Raw genomic sequence first — 21,540 nt, forward strand, 5'->3', positions numbered from 1 at the left:
TTTTCTGCAGAACTGCTGCCTAGCCGTTCGGTCCCTAGTCTGTAGCAGTGCATGGGATTCTTCCATCCTAAGTTGTCCTTGTTGAACCTCATCAGATTTCTTTTGGCCCAATCCTCTAATTTGTCTAGGGCCCTCTATTCCTACCCTCCAGCATATCTACCTCTCCTCCCAGTTTAGTGTCATCTGCAAACTTGCTGAGGTGCAATCCACACCATCCGCCAGATCATTAATGAAGATATTGAACAAAACCGGCCCGAGGACCGACCCTTGGGGCACTCCACTTGATACCAGCTGCCAACTAGACGTGGAGCCATTGATGACTACCGGTTGAGCCCGACAATCTAGCCAGCTTTCTATCCACCTTCTAGTCCATTCATCCAGCCCATACTTCTTTAACTTACTGGCAAGAATACTGTGGGAGACCGTGTCAAAAGCTTTGCTAAAGTCAAGGAACAACACATGCACTGCTTTCCCCTCATCCACAGAGCCAGTTATCTCATCATAGAAGGCAATTAGATTAGTCAGGCATGACTTGCCCTTGGTGAATCCATGCTGACTGTTCCTGATCACTTTCCTCTCCTCTAAGTGCTTCAGAATTGATTCCTTGAGGACCTGCTCTATGATTTTTCCAGGGACTGAGGTGAGGCTGACTGGCCTGTAGTTCCCCGGATCCTCCTCCTTCCCTTTTTTAAAGATGGGCACTACATTAGCCTTTTTCCAGTCATCCGGGACCTCCCCCGATCGCCATGAGTTTTCAAAGATAATGGCCAATGGCTCTGCAATCACATCCACCAACTCCTTTAGCACTCTTGGATGCTGCGCATCCGGCCCCATGGACTTGTGCTCATCCAGCTTTTCTAAATAGTCCCGAACCACTTCTTTCTTCACAGAGGGCTGGTCACCTCCTCCCCATGCTGTGCTGCCCAGTGCAGTAGTCTGGGAGCTGACCTTGTTCGTGAAGACAGAGGCAATAAAAGCATTGAGTACATTAGCTTTTTCTACATCCTCTGTCACTAGGTTACCTCCCTCATTCAGTAAGGGGCCCACACTTTCCTTGGCTTTCTTCTTGTTGCTAACATACCTGAAGAAACCCTTCTTGTTATTCTTAACATCTCTTGCTAGCTATCATGTCTGCATATGTTAGCATCCCAAAGCAGGCAGAGTTACGTTTGTCTGGGTAGTGCTACCATAACTGTGTATTTCCTGGGATTTCTTTCTGGTTGTGGTTTGCTTTTTGTTGAAACACTGATGTTTCTGAAGGGATGTGTGACAGAACTGAAACTGAATGTTTTCTGGTTTTCCAGTATTTGCAGGGGCTGTATAATGTAGTCGTCTGAACCTGGGGCTAGGAGCTAGGAACTACTGAGTTGTAATGCCTGCTTTGCTGCTGGCTCTCTCTGCGTAGGCTCGGTCAAATCACGTAACATTTCTGAGTCTAGCTTGGGGATAATGTGCCTATCAACTGTCTATCTCACAGGACATTGTGATAGTTAATATTTATACACTTTGAAGATGCATTATATAAATGCTAATTATTAATAATAAACACTTGATTAGCGTCTCCAAAACGGAGAAGCGGAAATGATCATCCAGCGGGTTGTCAAAAGCTCGTAGCATAACAACATCACCATGTTGCTGTAAACTACACTTCTGCTGGAAAAAGATAATCTCGCATCCTTTTGCATGAAATATGTAAATCAGATCACTACATCAAACAAAAACCTGCACACCACAATGGCTTTGATTTTGGTAAATTTTATTTTATAACACAATGTGGGGCACTTCATGGTAATGTGGAGTTCACAGAAAAATTTGCACTGACACTGTAACTTGGAAAAAACACAATTTATAGTACATACACAGTGTGCTGCTGGTAGTAGTCTAAGGTCTGGTCTGGAATTCTGGAGATGACTTCATACTGTAGGCTAAAGTGTGCAACAGCACAGAGTAAAGTCCTAAATTTGGTGGCAGTTTTAATAAAAGCCAGTGACTGATCCTATTTGTAAACATGTTAGAACACAGTGTTAATTTATTTAAAAACCTCTGTGATTACTGAAAGGATCAATAAAAGCATTACATCTCAAAACATCCTGTACTTCATGTCTTTCCTGTAGGTAATTAAAGATGTCCCTACTGGCCCATAAGAGCTTTATAAAAACTTTTCCCAAAGATGGCTAAAAAAAGCTCTGAAAAAAAATTCTGGAATAATGCCAGGATAGGTTATTACTCTCTGTTCAATGCTGATGCTCTTTCCTTCTCTCTTTCAGACACAGATTAAAAAAAAACAGTTATTTCCTTGACCAAATGAAACATTTTTACTTATCTTCTAAACAAAATGGTGAATTAACACAATATATGCTTGTTTGTGTGTTGCATCCAAAACTAACTATTCCACAGTGCTTTATCGCTCCATTCAAGTAAATTAATTTAAACCAGTTCTTGACAGAAGCTTGAAGGTTACAACAAAATGTACATCAATACATAATTTAATTTACAAAAAATTAAAAGGTACTTGCAACAATTGATTTAAGCAATGATTTATCACAATTAGGGCTGCCACAAACTAGATTCTGGATATACATACAGTCACCACCATAAATTATTATCTAGAATTGATTGTATTAATAAGAGACGCTTAACTTGTTAAAAAAATCAAGAGATAAACTAAGCATCAGAAGTTCTAAATGTATAAACAGAAATTACTCCCACTATGTTCTTCTAACATACTGTGAGTAGAATATAGGGATTATTACTTTTAAGTACTTGTATATTAATCATTGCTGAAACCATGTTTATGACTATAGTACAATAACATGACAACCACAATCATTTTCAGTCACATCTGGAGATGCACATTTGCCTGGTGACAACGTACTGTTTATGTTTTTATCATACAACCATATTAAATGCTACATGTAATTTTATACAGTTCCAAAAAATATGATCTCAAGGATCGGCTTGAAAAGCAGATGTGCATATTTGTTGGAACTAAATTACTTTAAAAAGAGAAAAGGAAAAATATTGCACAAAATCCAGTAATTTTTTGAAAGTCAATACGTGTTCCTCCACATCCAAGTAGCTCCCTTATTTTAACAGAAACATAATTGCATTTTACACAATCAGAATCAAATGTCAATTTACTTGAATTCCACTTCTGTTGTTCCAGGGCTAATACTGTTACTGGACTCTAAATATGAATCCTGTTAAAACTGACCCAAGTAATGTACAAACTAGCTTCCGTTGAGCCCATGTAGTAAAGCCTGGGATATAGTTCATACTTTGAACTTTTCATCCCAACTACAGCTGGGCAAAATTTTTCAACCTAAACTTGTTTTGGTGAAAAATGCAGATTCAGTGACATCAAAACATTTAATGAATTTGCGTAACTTCACCAAATTGTTTTGGTTGAACCCCCTAACCCCCTAAAATCTCACAGGCCCACGATTAGAGCACTCACCTGACAGGTGCAGATCCCTGTTCCAACCCCTTCTCCCACCTCCCAGGGGCGTACCCTAACCACTGTGCGAAAAGTTACGAGAGAGGTCTTCTTCCGCCTCCTCTGGCTGTTCTGTAAAAACTCATCTATGGGGGCCTAATTCAGTGGGCATTCTTTGAGCACGCCTACTGGATTGGGCCCCTCAAGCAAGTTCAACGCCAAAAGCTTGTTTTCTCCTGGTTTGTACATCATTCTGGGGCTTACGCAGGAAATAGGTGTCTGGTTGCCCACAGGGAAGAAGCACTGTGTGTGCTCAGAGGCAGAAACATGGACTCCTAGGGAACTTTTACTACAAAAACTTAAGTCGCCGAGTGAGTTTAGGTGCCTACAGGGTTTGAGTAGGAATATTGGGGATTGCAGTGATCCCAAAACTGGAGACTTAGGCACCTAACTCCTTTTGGGCAGTCAGCCCATGGTGCCCCATGTGACAATAAACATCTGCTAAGACAAAAACCCCCATGTAAACCCCTTGGAACAGACACTATCCTTTTAATAGTATTGACAGGGAAGATGGATGGCAAAGCTTCCATAGATCAGCAGTTTAACTGGCTTAAAATTTCTTTGCCTAGAAATATATAATTAATAATAACATGGGGTTAGGAAAAACTCATTCTACAGCCTGAAAGACACACAAACTCAAATTTTAAAATCTTTAAAAAATTTAACAGTTAGGTAGGATTTCAACAGTGCTCAGCATTGGTCTAAGTCTGCTCCCATTGAAGTCAATGTTAAAATGCCCGTGGACTTCCCTGAAAGCAGAGTCTAGCTAATGCTGAGACTTTGTGAAAATCCCACCTTTAGCCAATCAGCAATATCACTCTCAGAAATGCTACGTGACTGAAGGTTTCAGTCATGACAGTTATTTCACAGCTTCTCGAACTACACTCTTCCTTCAAAACAAGGCTATTTTGGAAGTGATGCTACCCCAAAACATGGCACTGTGACTGACACACTGTTCTCAATCATCTCCTGTACAGATCTCGCTCCACATGTATACAGGGAGGGCAGTGACTGGTTGTGCATCCATGGTTCTGTCCATCCCTGGACTTCTGTAAAGGATTTTCACAGTATTGGGGATTTACACATGGAGAGATGGGAAGGCGATAATGGGGGCCACAGATCATCCTTCCCCCTGTGGGGGATTTGATGAAAAGGCTTCATTGGAGTCATGCTGCAAAACAGCTAGAATGAGACAAGGCTCAGGACTCCAGAATACCCACTGAGATCCATAGGTTCTGGGGGCTCAACCCTCTGCTCCTGGGTTGAGGGGCCCAGCTGTATCACCCCAATGGAACAATACAGGGAAAAGTCAGAGAGGGGAATCCTGGAGAGCATCTCTCCCTTCGAATGCTCTCACTTTGTTTTTTTCTAAGCAGAATGGGGATATGACTCACATCATGGAGGCACGGTGCATAATCTATTAGAGATGAACCGGAAGACCTGAAATTCAAGTCCCAGTGTAACTGACTAGGTCAGGACTTTGTCCCTAAGTATGGATAAGAGAGTGCAAAGTTAAATAAAAAAATCTCATATTTCCCTCACCGGGGAAAAATAGGAAGCTCAGAAAGATACTGATTCAGCTACAAAACAGGTGCCTCTACTGGAGTCCTGAGGAGCTTTTTCACTGAACTGAGTTCAGCTCTCACCAGTAGATGGAGATTAATGCTGATGCTTTAGAAGGCATTGGGAGAATTCACACAGATGAGAATAGTTGAAAACTTGTAAAATTCTTGACTTGGACACTTTTTCTTACCATGGGACTGTCTGTGACAATCAAAATACTGTAGACGTGGCCTACAGACAGACTGATACTGCACTAAGAACAGAGTAGAACTGCGTTGGCTGGAGATATCAGAGTTGCTACTCTATTTGATAAATTTGGCATGGTTAACTGGTTTTTTGTTGTTAATATGGAAGATGCTTGGTAATTTTGTATGTTTAAATAAGGCACCAATATTAGCCTTTGAAAAAGATCTTTGATATCAAGTGGTAAAGAATCTAAAAATGTGGCTAAATTTAAATTAATCAAACATAAACAACGAGGCTATATTTTAAGGTATTTAGGGTTCGAAAAGAAGGAAGACACAATAGTCAAAATACTGTAAACATTCTACGAATCACATCAGCAATATGAGAAGGATTTGACATTAGTGTGGCAATCCTAACACATTCATGGCTATTGCAATAAAAAATAATTCAAAAAGTTGAATTTTACCAGCCATCTTTTAACTTTCTACTTCAGCAATTTCACTTATCAGAGACATGAATATTACTTATAAAGCAATAACCCATCAAGGCATCAATGTTGTACAATTCCCAAATCATTTTTTTCAGTGCTATACTCCTAATAATCATTAAAGGGACATTAGCAACCTGGTATGGCTTCCAAATTCTCCTCCACTGAAGTGCCTAAGGGAGTCAGGTGCCCAACTCGTATCAAAAGTCAGTGAAAGCTGGTCCATTAGATGTTTTTGAAAACCCCATTCTTAAATCTCATGCTGCATTCCTGAAAGATGCTTTTATAGATTTAAAAGTAAACATCACTAGAATTTCTGATAAGCTTATTTTTTTCTCCAAGACAGAAACTGATAAGTCTATAAGATATAAAAGCATTTAATATAACATCTTACAAATGTGCATAGCGCTTATTATCCTAGTAGATTCCTAATGTCTTTTCACATTATCTCATTCTGATTCCTCGCAGTTCTACCCAAGAATGCACTTCACCTACTATGATAGGGTGTGCACACCACACCAGCCCTGATTGGGTTAATGAGGGCCTGAGAAGCTAATTAGGTCACTTGACATCACCTGAGAAAAGGAGGGCCAGGGTTAACTGAGAGGGAAGCCCCGCTTGGGGGAGGGCTGGGTCAGCACTAAAAAACCAAGAGGCTGAAAGTAGCAGGCAGTGTAAGGAGTCTCGAACGAGGCTAGGAGGGGTGAAGTAGCCACGGGGAGTAGAGTAGGCTCCAGTGGTAAACAGAGAACCAAGAAAGAGAAGATACAGAAGCTTGGTAGGAAGGAGACTGGGGAAACAGTGACAGGGAATGGGAATGAGGACCTGGATTGCTGGTTATAAGGTCCCTGAGCTGGAACATGGTAAAACAGGTGGGTCCGGGTTCCCCTGCCAGCCACTGGTATATGGAATTAAGGTTTGCAAAATGCAGTTACACAAATAAGAATGCAACTGAGCATTTCATGTTTCTAGTGTTATCAGAGTAACAATCAAACAAGAAGTGCTATGAGATTGGTAGGACTTTTCTTTTTCCTGTCTTATCCTAAACGCACCTAACAGCACAGCATAACCTAGTTGGGTACTGATTCAGGACCAACAAAGCAGCATGCCACTTCCTGACTCCCTGAACCACCTCCTGCAACATCTTGTGTTTTCCTTGGAGCTCCCCCATCTAAACACTGTTCAGACCTGACACTTCCTATTTCTTGATATCTGATAACGCAGCTAAAATGTTTAATAGTTTATGGGTTAATAATAATTTTGGTCCTCAGTAACTCAAACACAATTTTGCCAAGTGCCCCTTTTTGGGATAATACAAATAAAGACGCCACCTGACTCTCAGATACTATGGTGATATGTACTACAGAAAACCCTAAGGCAGATCAGGATGCAAATCTTACAATCATCCTCAGCACCAATAAGCTGCTGAGGTCCTCTTCAGAAATATATACTGAACACACCTATAAAAACTTTCCAAAGTCATTATATTATGAATTGTGAGTCCACAACCTGACCTTTTCCCTTGCATGTAAAACGGGGCACTTTGGTGAAGGGGCCTCATACCATTACCCAGTAATGTGGCCCATCCTCACCAGTGGTGTGGCTGAAATCTGCCTCCACCCTCCTTTTCTCCTATTCAGAGTCTGTAGTTTGGGATACAAGACCTTCTTTTACAATGCCAGGGATATTGCCAACAAAGTTATGTGAAATGACAAGATAGTATTAGACACTAGATCTCATGGGCAGAGCATCAAACAGCCACCCCTCCCTCCACAACCTCCTCAAAGGGATCACACACCAATTCCCTTGAGCCACCTGACATAACCAATTGCCTGATGCTCGTGGTGATAAAATGGGAAAAGAAAAGCCAAATCGCTTTAGTCAAAAGGAAACTTCCTTTGTAAACCCACACATGGCAACTGGTGTTAACCTGTGCAGTGATCCCCTACCAAAGTACTGCAGCCCAACCTGCCCCAACCCCTGACTTCAACTTGCTCTCCCTGGTCTGTGCTGAGGATACCACTAAGCCGTCTTTGCCACAGAAGAAGATTCCTGCTGTTGGTGAGGAAGAGTGGGACAGCATTCCTCGCAATGACAAATCCTGTTACTCCTTGTTTTGTGTTACACATGCCAATTCACAGTATTCAAAGTTGCTATTTTTGGCTTAGTGTGGTTCACCCCAGAATGTACTCATTCTGATCTACAGAGGGCAGGGGACGAAGAGGGGTGGACAAGGAGAATGAATAGATGTGCTCTACTCAGGGAGTAATCTACTTTTTGAATTTTAAATACAGAAATATCCTCTAGGAATGCTATGTGCTTGAAAGGGGATAAATGTTTATGCCTAAATATAGTACATGCAGCATCCATTTAATTCCCTTCCTTGTAATTGCAAAAAGATTCTCTTGTATACATGAGAGTGGGGTATTTGCGTTCTTAATTGCTGAACCAATTACTTTAGATATCTAGTGTTATAAGTAATCTTCATTCACTGCTCTTTAAAATACTGCACAGCTCAACAAAACAAAACTCCTAAGAAGCAAAGTGATAATTTAATGTTTCTTTTAAAGGTGGCTTGTAAAAATCGAATGGTCATGTTCAGCAGTGGCACAAATTAATGTTAGTACAGAATTATTAAATCGTAGAAATTTTAAAAACAGCAATAAAATCTATCAATTTCACTTACACTTTCCTTTCTGAAAATTCCTAGATGAAAACATCTACATTGGGACACTGGATAATATGTCTTTAAAGTGCCTTAGTTGTAAACAGAAGTTAAGTAACTTCACATTATCATTCAGCACTTCATAAGAGAAAAGTATGCACCACCTTTTCAAGGTCTAGAAGACATGGCCACAGTTTCTGTTTATAACAAGCTCCCTATTATTCACAAGAGATCCTTTAGTTTAGAAAAGGTCTTTTTCCCCTTTGCTCAAGCAGATACCTGCCATGGAAAATCATTATTACTCTTCTGAACATTTGCAAGTCACCTTCTAAGATATTTAAACCTTTCCCCCAAATGATTAAGGCAATTAACTCATTACAAACATCGATATTTGTAAGTTTCAGACAAATCTAAACTGTTTTGTTCATTTCATGCCCAACAGGATTAATACGGTACCTTCAGTATCTGGATATATGCAAAGGTGATACACTTCCTGCTGCACAAAGGAACATTAGTAAGCACCATGCACCAGTTGTATATTCCACATACATACAAACTAGTACCTGATTTAAGAGTGCATTAGTATATTTAGTTCCATCTTGTAGACTTAAACACAGCCAACAAATTAACTGAGAAACATATAAGCAGATGTCTAAATCCATGTACTAATCAAAACACAAGGATTTTAAAATGTAAAAGTAATTATTCCTTTGGGATCTTTTGGTTATCATGTATTATGTGGACTCCTGAGTAGTCTCTCTTTAACCTCCCATGGAAGTAGTTTCAAAGTTCCTTTATGCTTTATTTCCACTGCTATTACTGGAGTAATTATCCTCTGAAATGTTTAAACTGTGGTGAAAAGCAGAGGTCACTTTACATAATGATACAACTTCATGAAGAAGCCCACTTTCTTCTGGGGTTTCCTTTCCTTCATCCCCGTCTTTTTGCCAAGGAATTAGAATGGATGGATGTTGACAAAGGTTCACAGGGAGCTGATCCTCTGAGGTATTGCTTAGTGTTTCATTCGGTTTTATCTTCCTATGGAAGGAGTCTTCTACTTGGGAAAATTCCAGAGAAGCAAGTTGTGCAACTGATCGTGTTGGAGAAGCTGACTTTACAAAATCTTTAGGGAAATCCACGTGGTCAGCACTAAGGGTTTTGTCACTGTTTTCTTCCTGCAGCACAGAGACAGATTCCATATGGTCACTAAAATCAACTTGCTTCCTTGGCGATGGAGGGAGCTGTTTCCCATGGAGAACACTATCATCCTGACCAAGATTCCACTCCACTGGGTCATTAGTACCACTACAGAGCAGAGCGAGGTTGCTCTCACTAGGTGCACTAGACTTGTTCTGAAACAAAGAACATGTGTTGTTACAGTTAATCTTACAAGAAGAACCCTTCCTCTCACATCACTGAAATAAAAATCCTGTTTTCATGAAAGGATATACATCCCCTGAATTTCCCTAGATACAGAATAGCATAGCTGGGAAACTGCAATGCAAGCTTTTTGACACTGCCTCATCCCGACATTTAAAGATCACCTCTAGGAATGACAAAGGAGTTCAGTCTCCATTGCCCATTCAACCTTGACCACAAAGGTATAGCCTGTGTCAGTTGCAATTGTGGTTTTGCATTATGAGATAAGAAATTGAGATTCAGACCCATGGCCACTGTTGGCAGTGTTGGCCCCAGGATATTAGAGAGACAAGTGGGTGAGATAATATCTTTTATTAGACCAATTTTTGTTGGTGAAAGAGACAAGCTTTCAAGCTCCATGGAACTCTTCTCCAGGTTTGGGAAAGGTATTCCCAAGGTCACAGCTAAATGCAAGGTGGAACAGGTTGTTTAGCATAAGTAGTTAAAACACACTGTAATACCTTTCAAGGTGAAGTGGACAGTTAACTCCTCTCCAGTCATAGGACAAAAAAGGGGGGTTAGTGGGTTACAGGTTGTTGTAATAAGCCATAAATCCAGTGTTTTTATAAGACCATGATTTTTAGTGTCTAGCACAGCTATGACTTTAGATCCTGGGCTCATCTTTTGAAAGTGCTGTGCAGGCTTCCTTTGAGAATGAGGACTGACAGGTCAGATATAGAGTGATGACTTTGTGAAAAGTGTTTGCCCCTAGATGATAGGGTGTTTTTGTCTTTTATCACTTTTCTGTGTGAGTGCATTCGAGAGCGTAGTGACTGTCTGGTTTCACCTCATAATTGTTATTGAGCCATTTAGTGCATTGGATGAGGTACACCACATGTTGTGATAGGCATGTGTAGTACCCACAAATCTTGAAAGGTGTGTTGTGGGGGATATTGCTCATTTTAGCAGCAGAGATATGTCTACTGGTTTTGCATGATGTTCTGGCAGGTTGGTGCTGCTTTGAATTGATATGTCTGATCTCTGGAGAGCTTGCATCTGATGACGATGTTGGGGGGTTGTTTGAAGGCCAGAAGAGGAGGTTTGGGAAATTCTTCTTACAGGATGTGGTCCTCATGGAGTATGGGTTTTAATTGTTTAATGATACCTCATGTGGGTTTCAGTGTAAAGTGGTAGGTGACAACTAGAGGTGTGTGGTCAGAGGACCCCTGCCTATACTGAAGCAGATTTTCCCAGGGTATATCTACTTCCACCTTGTATTTAGCTGCGACAGTCTCAGTACATTTCTCGGATCTGAAGAAGAGCTCTGTGTAAGCTCAAAAGCTTGTCTCTTTCACCAGCAGAAGCTGATCCAATAAAATATCACCTCACCCACCTTGTCTCACCCATAATTACTGGGATTTCTATTCTTCGTTTCAGTAATCAGTTCCACACACATTTATTATTAATCTTTTAGTTCACAAACAAAATGGATATTTTATTAATGCAATCCTTGTATGGTGCTTATAACATCAATGTTGATCTGGATTAGCATCAGAGTTCATTGTTCCAGCAAAGGATCGCTAATATGGGAGTGCTTTTGACAACAGCAAATCTTAAGCACCAAACACAGAAGTTGAAACTTACAGATACAAAAGTCTTTTGACAGTGGTCACCAACTCCAGGGAGCTGATCTAATGAAGACTTTAAAGATTCAAGCAGAAGCTCTGATCCTGCAAAAGAATCTGTGCCCTGGGTCCAATGGGACCGTGAATGAGAAGCCTTGAGTGGGCAGACCCATTTGTAGGGTGGAGCCTTAGACTGCTACACTGAAAATGAAATTGTTTGTAAAGCAATGACTCCTTGGATCCCATGACTTAAACAAGTTGGGAAACTTCCCCAGAGTGATATACTTACCCCTACTTTCAATGGGGGAGTCCAAATTAATATCAACAGCCTCTACAATGATAACTGAGACCAATTCCTGCCCAGGGGATAGAGGGAGAGAACATAAGACCCCTGTGCAGCAGCAGGGTAGGATTCCCAACAAGCCCTAGATGTGGTTACAGCATCTAATGGCACACCACTGATAAACTGGAAAGGAGTATACCCAAATCCTCAGCTGAGGAGCATTCATACTGTGGCTAGCAGCATGAGTTTGTTAGAAAAACATGCTTTTGGTTTTTGGAGCAGCAGCAAGGCACAGTTGTGACGTATGAACCATTCTTCCATATACTGGGCCATACATGCAGTTTCCACCAGCGAGTGCCAGCTTCTATTCTAAATTAATGAGGTTGTTTTACACATGAAAAAGATGACTAACCATAGCCTTATAATCAATATCATCCGTTGATCTAAAGAAATCCAGGCTCTTTGCTCCTGAGAGCTTTCCTTGATCTGAACTGTGTGTGCTCAGCGTGTCCAAAATCTCTCCCAGCAAGTCCATTTCTCCTGTGTGATACGACATTACTCCTGTTTCACCAGAATCGTCGCTATCATAAAAATAAGCGGAAGCTTCCTCGCTGTCTTCAGACGATAACCTAAAAACAATAAACTTTCCATCAGCTAAAAACGTTAAATATTTTATGATGTCAGAATGGCCACTTCTGTAAGTAAATAAGGATAGCTTATTCAGAGGCCATTTGAATTTGAAAGTGGACTTAACCTGGCGTTTGTTCCAACAATTTCACCTGCAAATAAGAACATGCAGACAGATGTAGGTGCAATCAGGGAGTAGGTATCTACATGCACCAGTAACATACAGAAACAAAAAAGGAGGCCACGTCTTGTAAAGCCAGCATTAAGTAGTGATGGATTTATTTTATGCGTAGCATTACGAAAATAAAGTTCACAGAGTACAAATAGCCTTTTCGAATATGGTCTACATATTAACAGTATTTGACTGGAAAATGATAACACAGACACCATTAATAGATACGGAGAAAAATCATGTTGCTACTGGTAGCATGTAGATATTTTTTCTGTTCATCAAAGTAAAGGAGATCAGCACCAACTGTAACTTCAGTCTTAATGCTTATTACCATTCTGGTTAAAAAGTACAGCAGGATGCAATAACTGTAGCCAAGCGGCTGGAAGGGGAGAATGAAAGTCAGTGACTCCCAGCAGCACAAATATAGGTCCCACATCTACTTTCCTCTTAATTTAGGTCCCACATTTACCCCAGTCCTAGCCCTCCCACCCTCTCCACTTCCCACCCTCATCACCACCACCATTTCTACACTCGTACTCATTCCCCTTCTTCCCCACTCCTTTGTTTCTCCCTTTCTCTTACCAATTCTGGAATGCTTACTCCAACTCTAAAAAGATCACAACTTCTTCATAGCTGGCTACCTCCAGCCCCTGACTCTCACAGGGATCTGGATCCTTTCTTCTCACTCTGTCTTTGCAGCTCTCCTCTCTTATGGAGGCCTCTCCTCCTCACAAACTCCCTGCTTTGGATCGTGCTACGGGTGTTGAGATTCTCCTCTCCTGTTCCTGACACTTCCAAGCCCTTCACCCTCCTCCTTTCCTTCTGGACAGCACTGCATGCAACCCTTCCCCAACTCCCTTTGTTGCTCTCATCTATCATCCACCCAACTCCTCCTCATCAGCCTTCCTCTCTGATTTTGTCTCCTGACACTCTCTCTATTCTCCTCACAATCTCCCAAATTTATCCTCGGTGACTTCAACTTTGATGTTGATGTCCCACCTGACCCCTTAGGCACAAGTTTCAGTGCCCTCACATCAAACATATGCTGCCTGATTTCACTTCCATGACCCTTCATGATGTATCCCCATCCTATTTATCATCTTTCATTCACTATTGAGATGTTGACTCATGTCTCTGGTTAGCCCATGATGCCAGCCTTCATTGCCCACTCATCATTTTTCCAAACAAATACCTTTATGCTTTCTCCCATGCTGTTCCTCCTGCTTGGAAAAAGCCCTTATAAACATAGAAATGCAGGGAGGCAAGGGACCTTGAAGGGAGATCACCCCTGACAGGTGTCTGTCTAACCTGTTCTTAAAAGCTTCCAGTAATGGGATTCCATAACATCCCTTGGAAGCCTGTTCCAGTGCTTAACCGTCCTTATGATTAGAAAGTTTTTCCTCATATATAACCTACATTTCTGTTGCTGCAGATTAAGCCAATTACTTCTTGTCCTACTTCAATGGACACGGAGAACAATCTATCACCATCCTCTTTATAACAGTGCTTAGCATATTTGGAGACATTTATCAGGTCCCCCCTCAGTCTTCTTTTTTCAAGACTAAACATACCCAGTTTTTTTAACCTTTCCTCATAGATCAGGTTTTCTAAACTTTTATCATTTTTGTAGCTCTCTTCTGGACTCTGTCCAATTTGCCTTGCTTAAAATGTGGTGCCCAGAATTGGACACAGTACTTCAGCTCCTGGGGCCTCACCAGTGGAAACTAGAGAAGAACAACTACCTCCCAGGTCTTACATACAACACTTCTGTTAATACACCCCAGAATATGATTAGCCTTTTTTGCAACAGAATCACATTGCTGACTCATTCAATTCATGATCCACTATAATTCCCAGATCCTTTTCAGCAGTACTATAGCCTAGCCAATTATTCTCATTTTGTAGTTGTGCACTTGATTTTTCCTTCCTATCTGTAGTACTTTGCAGTCGTCTTTATTGAATTTCATCTTATTGAGTTCAGATCAATTCTCCAATTTATCCAGGTTCTTCTGAATTCTAATTCTGTCCTCCAAAGTGCTTGCAAACCCTCCAGCTTGGTGTCAACTGCAAATGTTATAAGAATACTCTCCACTCCATTATCCGTCATTTATGAAAATATTGAATAGTGCTGGATCCACGACAGACTCCTGCTGGACCCCGCCAGATATATCCCATCAGTTTGACAGTGAACCACTGATAACTACACGTTGAGTAAAGTCTTTCAATCCGTTGTGACCTCCCCTTATAGTAATTTCATGAAGACCACACTTCCCTAGTCTGCTTATGAGAATGTTCATTCCCCAGATGCCTTACATTTGTGTATAAAGATCCACAAAACTACCTCATTATTCTTCTTCAAAACCCTCCTAAAAGCTCTCCATTGCTGTGATGCCTTAAAAAGACTTAAAATGGTTAGGCTGGTTGTGCACTGAGATCACTGACTTTCATGCTGATAATACTGTCTCCTTGTTTCCTGGCACTACCTCATCTACTTGTTTGTATCAGTCTGTTGTCTCGTCTTGCATGTACATATAAGCTCTTTGGGAGAGGGACCATCCTTTTGTTGAGTATACGGTGCCAAGCAGAAAGGGGTCCTAGTCCATGACTAGGGCTCATTGGTGCTATAATAATACAAATAAATAAAATAATAAATAATAATAATAATAGTAATAATAATATGCTGCCCTTGTTCCTCTGCTACTAAAAGTAGGATTTTATTTCCATATTAGACACTAGAACATGTAGCAATTTTTAGGTCAGGAGTCACACTGGCAAAATAGTCACTCACATGAACTCAACTGGTTTAAAAATCCATTTGTGGGACAGACTGACATACATATATTCTCTCTCTCTCTCTCTCTCTCTCTCTCTCACACACACACACACACACACAGAGGTTGCTTACTTGCTTGTTCTGTCCATTTCATCATCGTCGTCATCATCCAGGGCAGAATCATGATTGCTGACATTGGCGAGGTGTTGGTTGAAACGCGTCTGGAGAGGAAAAATCAACATTGTGATCTTTCTTTATTTTCTTGCCTTCTGATCACTGTTCATTTGGGGTCAGACCACACTCTGTTCATTTATTTCAATGAGAGTAGAGGCTCTGAGCACCTAAAAGAATTGAGCCCTTGATGGGCAGCATTATGTATTGATAAGAGAGGTCCTTTAGGGATTCTCACAGGAGGACCAAAAGAACTCAAACATCACCGATAAAAGAGCAAACAACACAGTACATTTTTCTTTATGGACATAGATAGCCGAATAATTCATGTAAACCCTTAACACCAGTTGAAGACTGACCATTGAAGATGAAGAAACTGCACTGGAGAGCACGGGCTATTTTTTCTTGCAAGCATCTTAGACAAAGAACTGTGGTTCAAAGTCTCCAGACATGTACTTGTGTGAAGTTCTCAAGTTTAAGTGGCCAAATGTGTATGAGAATAAGTCATTTCTGGGAATAGTGACTATTAAATGAAGCATGAGGCTCTTTATGTATCTTCTTTACCATGTAGAATGCAGTATTCTGTTGAAGTGTTTTACTCTACTTGAACAAATGTCTCAATTACCTTAATAAAAACTATGGGACAGAAATTTTGGTGGTTTGTACAGTGGAAAGGGCAGAAACCTGCCTCAAAATTCTATGCAGCTTTAATACTTATGTGACAATTAACCTATGCAGAAGAGCCACAGAAAAGATCTTCACATATCGGAAAACTGACCATTGTGAAATGTGTGCAAAGCCAAAGTACCTAGGTTAGCTAACTTAAAAAAAACAAAACCAAAACAAACCAACTATACACTACTATAGAGAAGTGCTACTGCCAGAAATCCATACATCATTATGGCAGATGGTTCAGTGAATGTCTAAGGGCTAGTCTACACTATGAGTTTATGTCAGATTTAGCAGCGTTAAATCGAATTAACCCTGCACCCGTCCACATAACAAAGCCATTTTTTTTCGACATAAAGGGCTCTTAAAACTGATTTCTGTACTCCTTCACAACGAGGGGATTAGCGCTGAAATCTACGTCGCCATTTCGAATTAGGGTTAGTGTGGATGCAATTCGAAGGTATTGACCTCCGGGAGCTATCCCACAGTGCACCATTGTGACCACTCTGGACAGCGCTCTGAACTCGGATGCACTGGCCAGGTGTACAGGAAAAGCCCCGGGAACTTTTGAATCTCATTTCCTGTTTGGACAGGCGAGCTCATCAGCACAGGTGACCGTGCAGTCCCAGAATCGAAAAAGAACTCCAGCATGGACCGAATGAGAGGTACTGGATCTGATCGCTGTATGGGGAGAGGAATCTGTGCTATCAGAACTACGTTCCAAAAGACAAAATGCCAAAACATTTCAAAAAATCTCTGAGGCCAGGAGGGACAGAGGCTACAGCAGGGATGCAACACAGTGCCGCGTGAAACTTAAGGAGCTCAGACAAGCGTACCAGAAAACCAAAGAATCAAACGGACGCTCCGGGACAGAGTCCCAGACATGCCGCTTCTATGCTGAGCTGCATGCAATTCTAGGGGGGGCCTCCACCACTACCCCACCCCTTTCCATGGACTCCGATGATGGTGTACTCTCCCCCATGCCCGAGAATTTTGCGGACGGGGAAGATGAGGAGGAGGAGGATGAGCTTGAGGACAGCAGACAGCACACCATTCTCCCCAACAGCCAGGATCTTTTTATCACCCTGACTGAAATACCCTCCCAACCCAACGAAGCCAGGGAAGGGACCTCTGGTGAGTGTACCGTTTTAAAGATAATACATGTTATAAAAACAAGCGTTTTTTAATGATTAAGTAGCCCTGAGGACTTGGGATGCATTCGTGGCCAGTACAGCTACTGGAAAAGTCTGTTAACGTGTCTGAGGAGGGAGTGGAAATCCTCCAGGGACATCTCCATGAAGCTCTCTTGGAGGTACTCTAAAAGCCTTTGCAGAAGGTTTCTGGGGAGAGCAGCCTTATTCCATCCTCCAAGGTAGGACACTTTATCACGCGTTGCTAGTAGCAAGTAATTTGGTATCATTGCGTGACAAAGGCTGGTAGCGTACGGTCCCGGTGTTTGCTGGCATTCAAGCAACATCCGTTCTTTATCTCTCTGTGTTATCCTGAGGAGAGTGATATCGTTCATGGTACCCTGGTTGAAATAGGGGAATTTAATTAAGGGGACACTCAGAGGTAGCTGTTCCTACTGGTCTATTTGCCTGTGGCTCGAAAAGAAATCCTCCCCGCAGTTAGCCACGCCATTGGCGCTGAGCTGTTCGCGTTTGGCTAGCAGGGATCTTCCCTGATACCAGCCACGCAGTGGGGTAAAGCGATCATCCCAGAGAATGGGATGGGCGGGGGGGTTAGTTTGGTTTCTGCTGCTGCACGTTAACACGAAAACTGCAGCACTAAATGGCCAACTCAATGGGCTTTGCTTGGTATTGGAGAGGAGGCGCTGCTGTTATGAAGGTTGCAGAAGCCAAAAGACTATGGCTTACCATGGCCACCTGCAAGCCGAATTCTGTTGCCCAGGACTGCGTGTGTGATCTCTAACACCAAAGCCGCAGGCACTCAATATAGGATGCAAAATGCGACTTTGTACCAAAATCACATGTGCTATGTAATGTGAATAGTGTTGTTCACCATGAAAGAGTATAGCCATTGTTCTGTAAAATGTATCTTTCAAAATAGTTCACTCCCTTTTTTCCCTCCAGCAGCTGCAGATGTTTCAAGCCTCCCTCCTCTGTCCCAAAGGCTATCTCAGATAAGGCGGCGAAAAAACAGCACGCGCGATGAAATGTTCTCTGAGCTCATGCAATCGTCCGGCACTGACAGAGCTCAACAGAATGTGTGGAGGGACACAGTAGCAGAGTACAGGAAAGTGGCCGATGAACGTGAGGAGAGGTGGCAGCAGGAAGATCAGAGGAGGCATGAGGCAACGCTGGGGCTACTGCGGGATCAAACGGACATGCTCCGGCGTCTGGTGGAGGTTCATGAACGGCAGCAGGATCAGAGACTGCTGCTGCAGCCCCTGTTTAATCGCCCTCCCTCCTCCCCAAGTTCCATAGCCTCCTTACCCAGATGCCCAAGAATGGGGGGGTGGGGTCTGGGGGGGGGGAAGGCTCCGGGCACCCAACCACTCCACCCCAGTGGACAGCCCAAGCAACAGATGGCTGGCATTCAAGAAGTTTTAAAGTGGCCTTTTCCTTCCCTCCTTCCCTCCTCCACACCCCACCAGGGCTACCTTGTGAGTTATCTCCATATTTTTATAATCAATTAATAAAGAATACATATTTTTTAAACGATAGTGACTATTTCCTTTGCAAGCAAGCTGTGATCGAAGGGGGGAGGGCGGGTGGCTTACTGGGAATTTAGAAGCAACCAAGGGGGCGGGTTTTCATCAAGGAGAAACAAACAGAAGTGTCACATCATGAAACTGGTTTTCAAAGCTTCTCTGATGCACAGCGCTTCCTGCTGTGGTCTTCTAACCGCCCTGGTGTCTGGCTGTGCGTATTCAACGGCCAGGCGATTTGCCTCAACCTCCCACCCCGCCATAAACATCTCCCCCTTACTCTCACAGAGATTGTGCAGCACAGAGCAAGCAGCAATAACAATGGGAATATTGGTTTTGCTGAGGTCTGAGTGAGTCAGTAAACTGTGCCAGCAACCCTTTAAACGTCCAAATGCACACTCTACCACCATTCTGCACTTGCTCAACCTATAGTTGAACAGCTCCTTACTACTATCCAGGGTGCCTGTGTATGGCTTCATGATCCAGGGCATTAAAGGGTAGGCTGGGTCCCCAAGGATAACTATAGGCATTTCAACATCCCCAACAGTTATTTTCTGGTCTGGGAAGTAAATCCCTTCCTGCAGCCGTTTAAACAGACCAGAGTTCCTGAAGACGCAAGTATCATGAACCCTTCCCGGCTTGTTTCCCAGGCTCTGTGCTTGTTTCCCGGGCCCAGAATTGGCGTTCCATGGCATGAGCCTGCCCCAGTAACACCATGATCTCCAAATTGCTGGGGACCGCGGTTTTAGAGAAATCTGTGTTCATGTCCTCATCACCGCGCTGCTGTCGCCTCCTCGCCTGGTTTTTCAGGTGCTGGTTCTGCATAAACCAGCAGTTCCCTCGGCCTGCGCCGCTTCCCGCAGCCCCCATTGGCCTGGAGCGGTGAACCACGGCCACTGGGAGCTGCGATCGGCTGAACCTGCGGACGTGGCAGGAAAACAAACCAGCCTGGCTTTCCCTGGTGGGCCGCATGCCAAAGGTTGCCCATCCCTGTTCTAGCCTATTATCTCATCTCCCAAAAGTGGCCAATGCCAGATGTTTCAAAGGGAATGAACAGAACAAGTCAATCATCAAGAGATCCACTCCCTGTTGTTCAGTCCCAGCCTCTGGCAGTCAAAGGGACCTAACCTCCATGAACTCACCAAATTTTTTTTTTAACCTAGTTATAGACTTGGCCTTCACAGCATCCCCTGGCAATGTGCTCTACAGACTGACTGTGTGTTGTGTGAAGTACTTCCTTTTGTTTGGTTTAAGCCTGCTGCCTACTAACTTCATCGGGTGACTCCTGGTTTTTGTGTTATGTGAAGCGTAAATAACACTTCCCTATTCACTTTTCCCACACCATGCATGATTTTATACACCTCTATAATATCCCACCCCCGTCGTCTCTTTTCCAAGCTGAACAGTCTCAGTGTTCCATACCTCTAATAATTTTTATTGCCCTCTCTGTACCTTCTTCTATTTCTAATATACCTTTTCTGAGGAGGTATTACTTATTACTGAGTTTTCTATTTTATGGGTGAAATCAGGCAAAGAACCCAGACTAAACTTTACAATGGAACCAATATTTGAGCATGGAACAGAGTTCTGTACAGTCAATATCTAATGAAATAGTGGACAGCTGACTCGTCAGTGACTAATGCTACTGAAAGTATCTTTTGAAACATATCCTCTTTATGGTTAGCAGCAGTGACACTCAGTTGTCTAAGCATTTATCTGTGTTGGGGCCATTAAAATACTTTGATTCCATAGGGAATGAATTAATTCTCAATGGAGCTTCCCACTGATGTGTTGATTCCGGATAAATTTCTCATTTAATTCAAATAAAGGCTCCAGTCCTGCAAGTGGCTCTGCAGAGCCCAGTCCTGTAGACACATCAGATTTAGTTGTTGCAACCATAAATCATCCCAGTGATGAAACAAGAAGTCTTCAAGAGAAGAAGGGCTATTTCAAAATGAAGAATTCATTCCATTTTTAAAAAATTTAGATGCTCTAGCTCACCGAAAATACAAATTAAAAAGAGCAACTGCAACAGGCTTTTTATACGGAAGCATTAATTCTATCAACAGAATAAACTGCCATGGGATTACACTGACTGGCTCCTAGAAACAAACAGTAAAAATAGTTGCAAACAGTGAATGCATCAGGTTAAAAAAAAAAAAAAAAGGTGTCTCTTTGGGAAATAGGAACTGAACAAACTGATTACAACTGGTAAATGCCACAGGGCTTAACAGTTACCCTTGCCTGGGCTCTTTTGAGAGGTCTTCTGAAAGTATTACAGTTTGCCATTACTCTGCACATTAGTGGATAACAGCAGCAATAGAATAGTACATGAGTATGACACAACATATGCCGATGAAGTAAATAAAAATAAGAGAAACATTTCTGCCTTTCCCCTTGACTTTCACTCTCTCTTTGGAGACGGATTTTTGAATTTTTATGGGTGTGGTATTATAGGAGGAAATTTTTTTTTACATCCATTTGGTGAATGCTAACACAAATACAATGAGATGTACATAAAAAATATTTAAAATCCTGATTAAAAATTTTAAAAGAAAGAAATATACTACAGTCACATTGCCAGGACTAAACAAGCACATTCACAATCATTTAAGGCACCATGAAATAGCCACTGAGACAAAATGCAACATATGTTTTTGAATAGATGACTTTCCTCTCAGAGTTGCAAAAAAAATGATGAGGAGGGAGGAGTATGTCCAGACTGCTTTGCAAAAAAGAAAAAAACCCTCTTAATAAATTCTAAATGGAGAGCCATAAATCTTTTTCAAAGCT

At 42.0% G+C, this 21,540-nt stretch overlaps 1 protein-coding gene across 5 annotated transcripts in view; it reads right to left on the reverse strand.

Annotated features, from left to right (window-relative positions):
- Positions 1-1,739: 1,739 nt before the first annotated feature.
- Positions 1,740-21,540, reverse strand: part of DENND1B (DENN domain containing 1B) — a 243,148-nt gene continuing 223,347 nt past the window's right edge. For 3 of the 5 annotated variants that reach the window (XM_037907882.2, XM_043552705.1, XM_037907883.2), the window contains 3 exons: positions 15,369-15,457; positions 12,077-12,293; positions 1,740-9,749 (listed from right to left, as the gene is read on the reverse strand). In XM_037907882.2, coding sequence (XP_037763810.1) covers positions 9,192-9,749; positions 12,077-12,293; positions 15,369-15,457 — 864 coding nt within the window. In that variant the 3' untranslated portion in view covers positions 1,740-9,191. Of the gene's footprint in view, positions 9,750-10,617; positions 11,738-12,076; positions 12,294-15,368; positions 15,458-21,540 lie in introns of those variants that run through there. The other 2 variants (XM_043552708.1, XM_043552707.1) reach the window with 2 other exon arrangements.

Source organism: Chelonia mydas, chromosome 8 (assembly GCF_015237465.2).
Source record: "Chelonia mydas isolate rCheMyd1 chromosome 8, rCheMyd1.pri.v2, whole genome shotgun sequence".
Classification (NCBI taxonomy): domain Eukaryota; kingdom Metazoa; phylum Chordata; order Testudines; family Cheloniidae; genus Chelonia; species Chelonia mydas.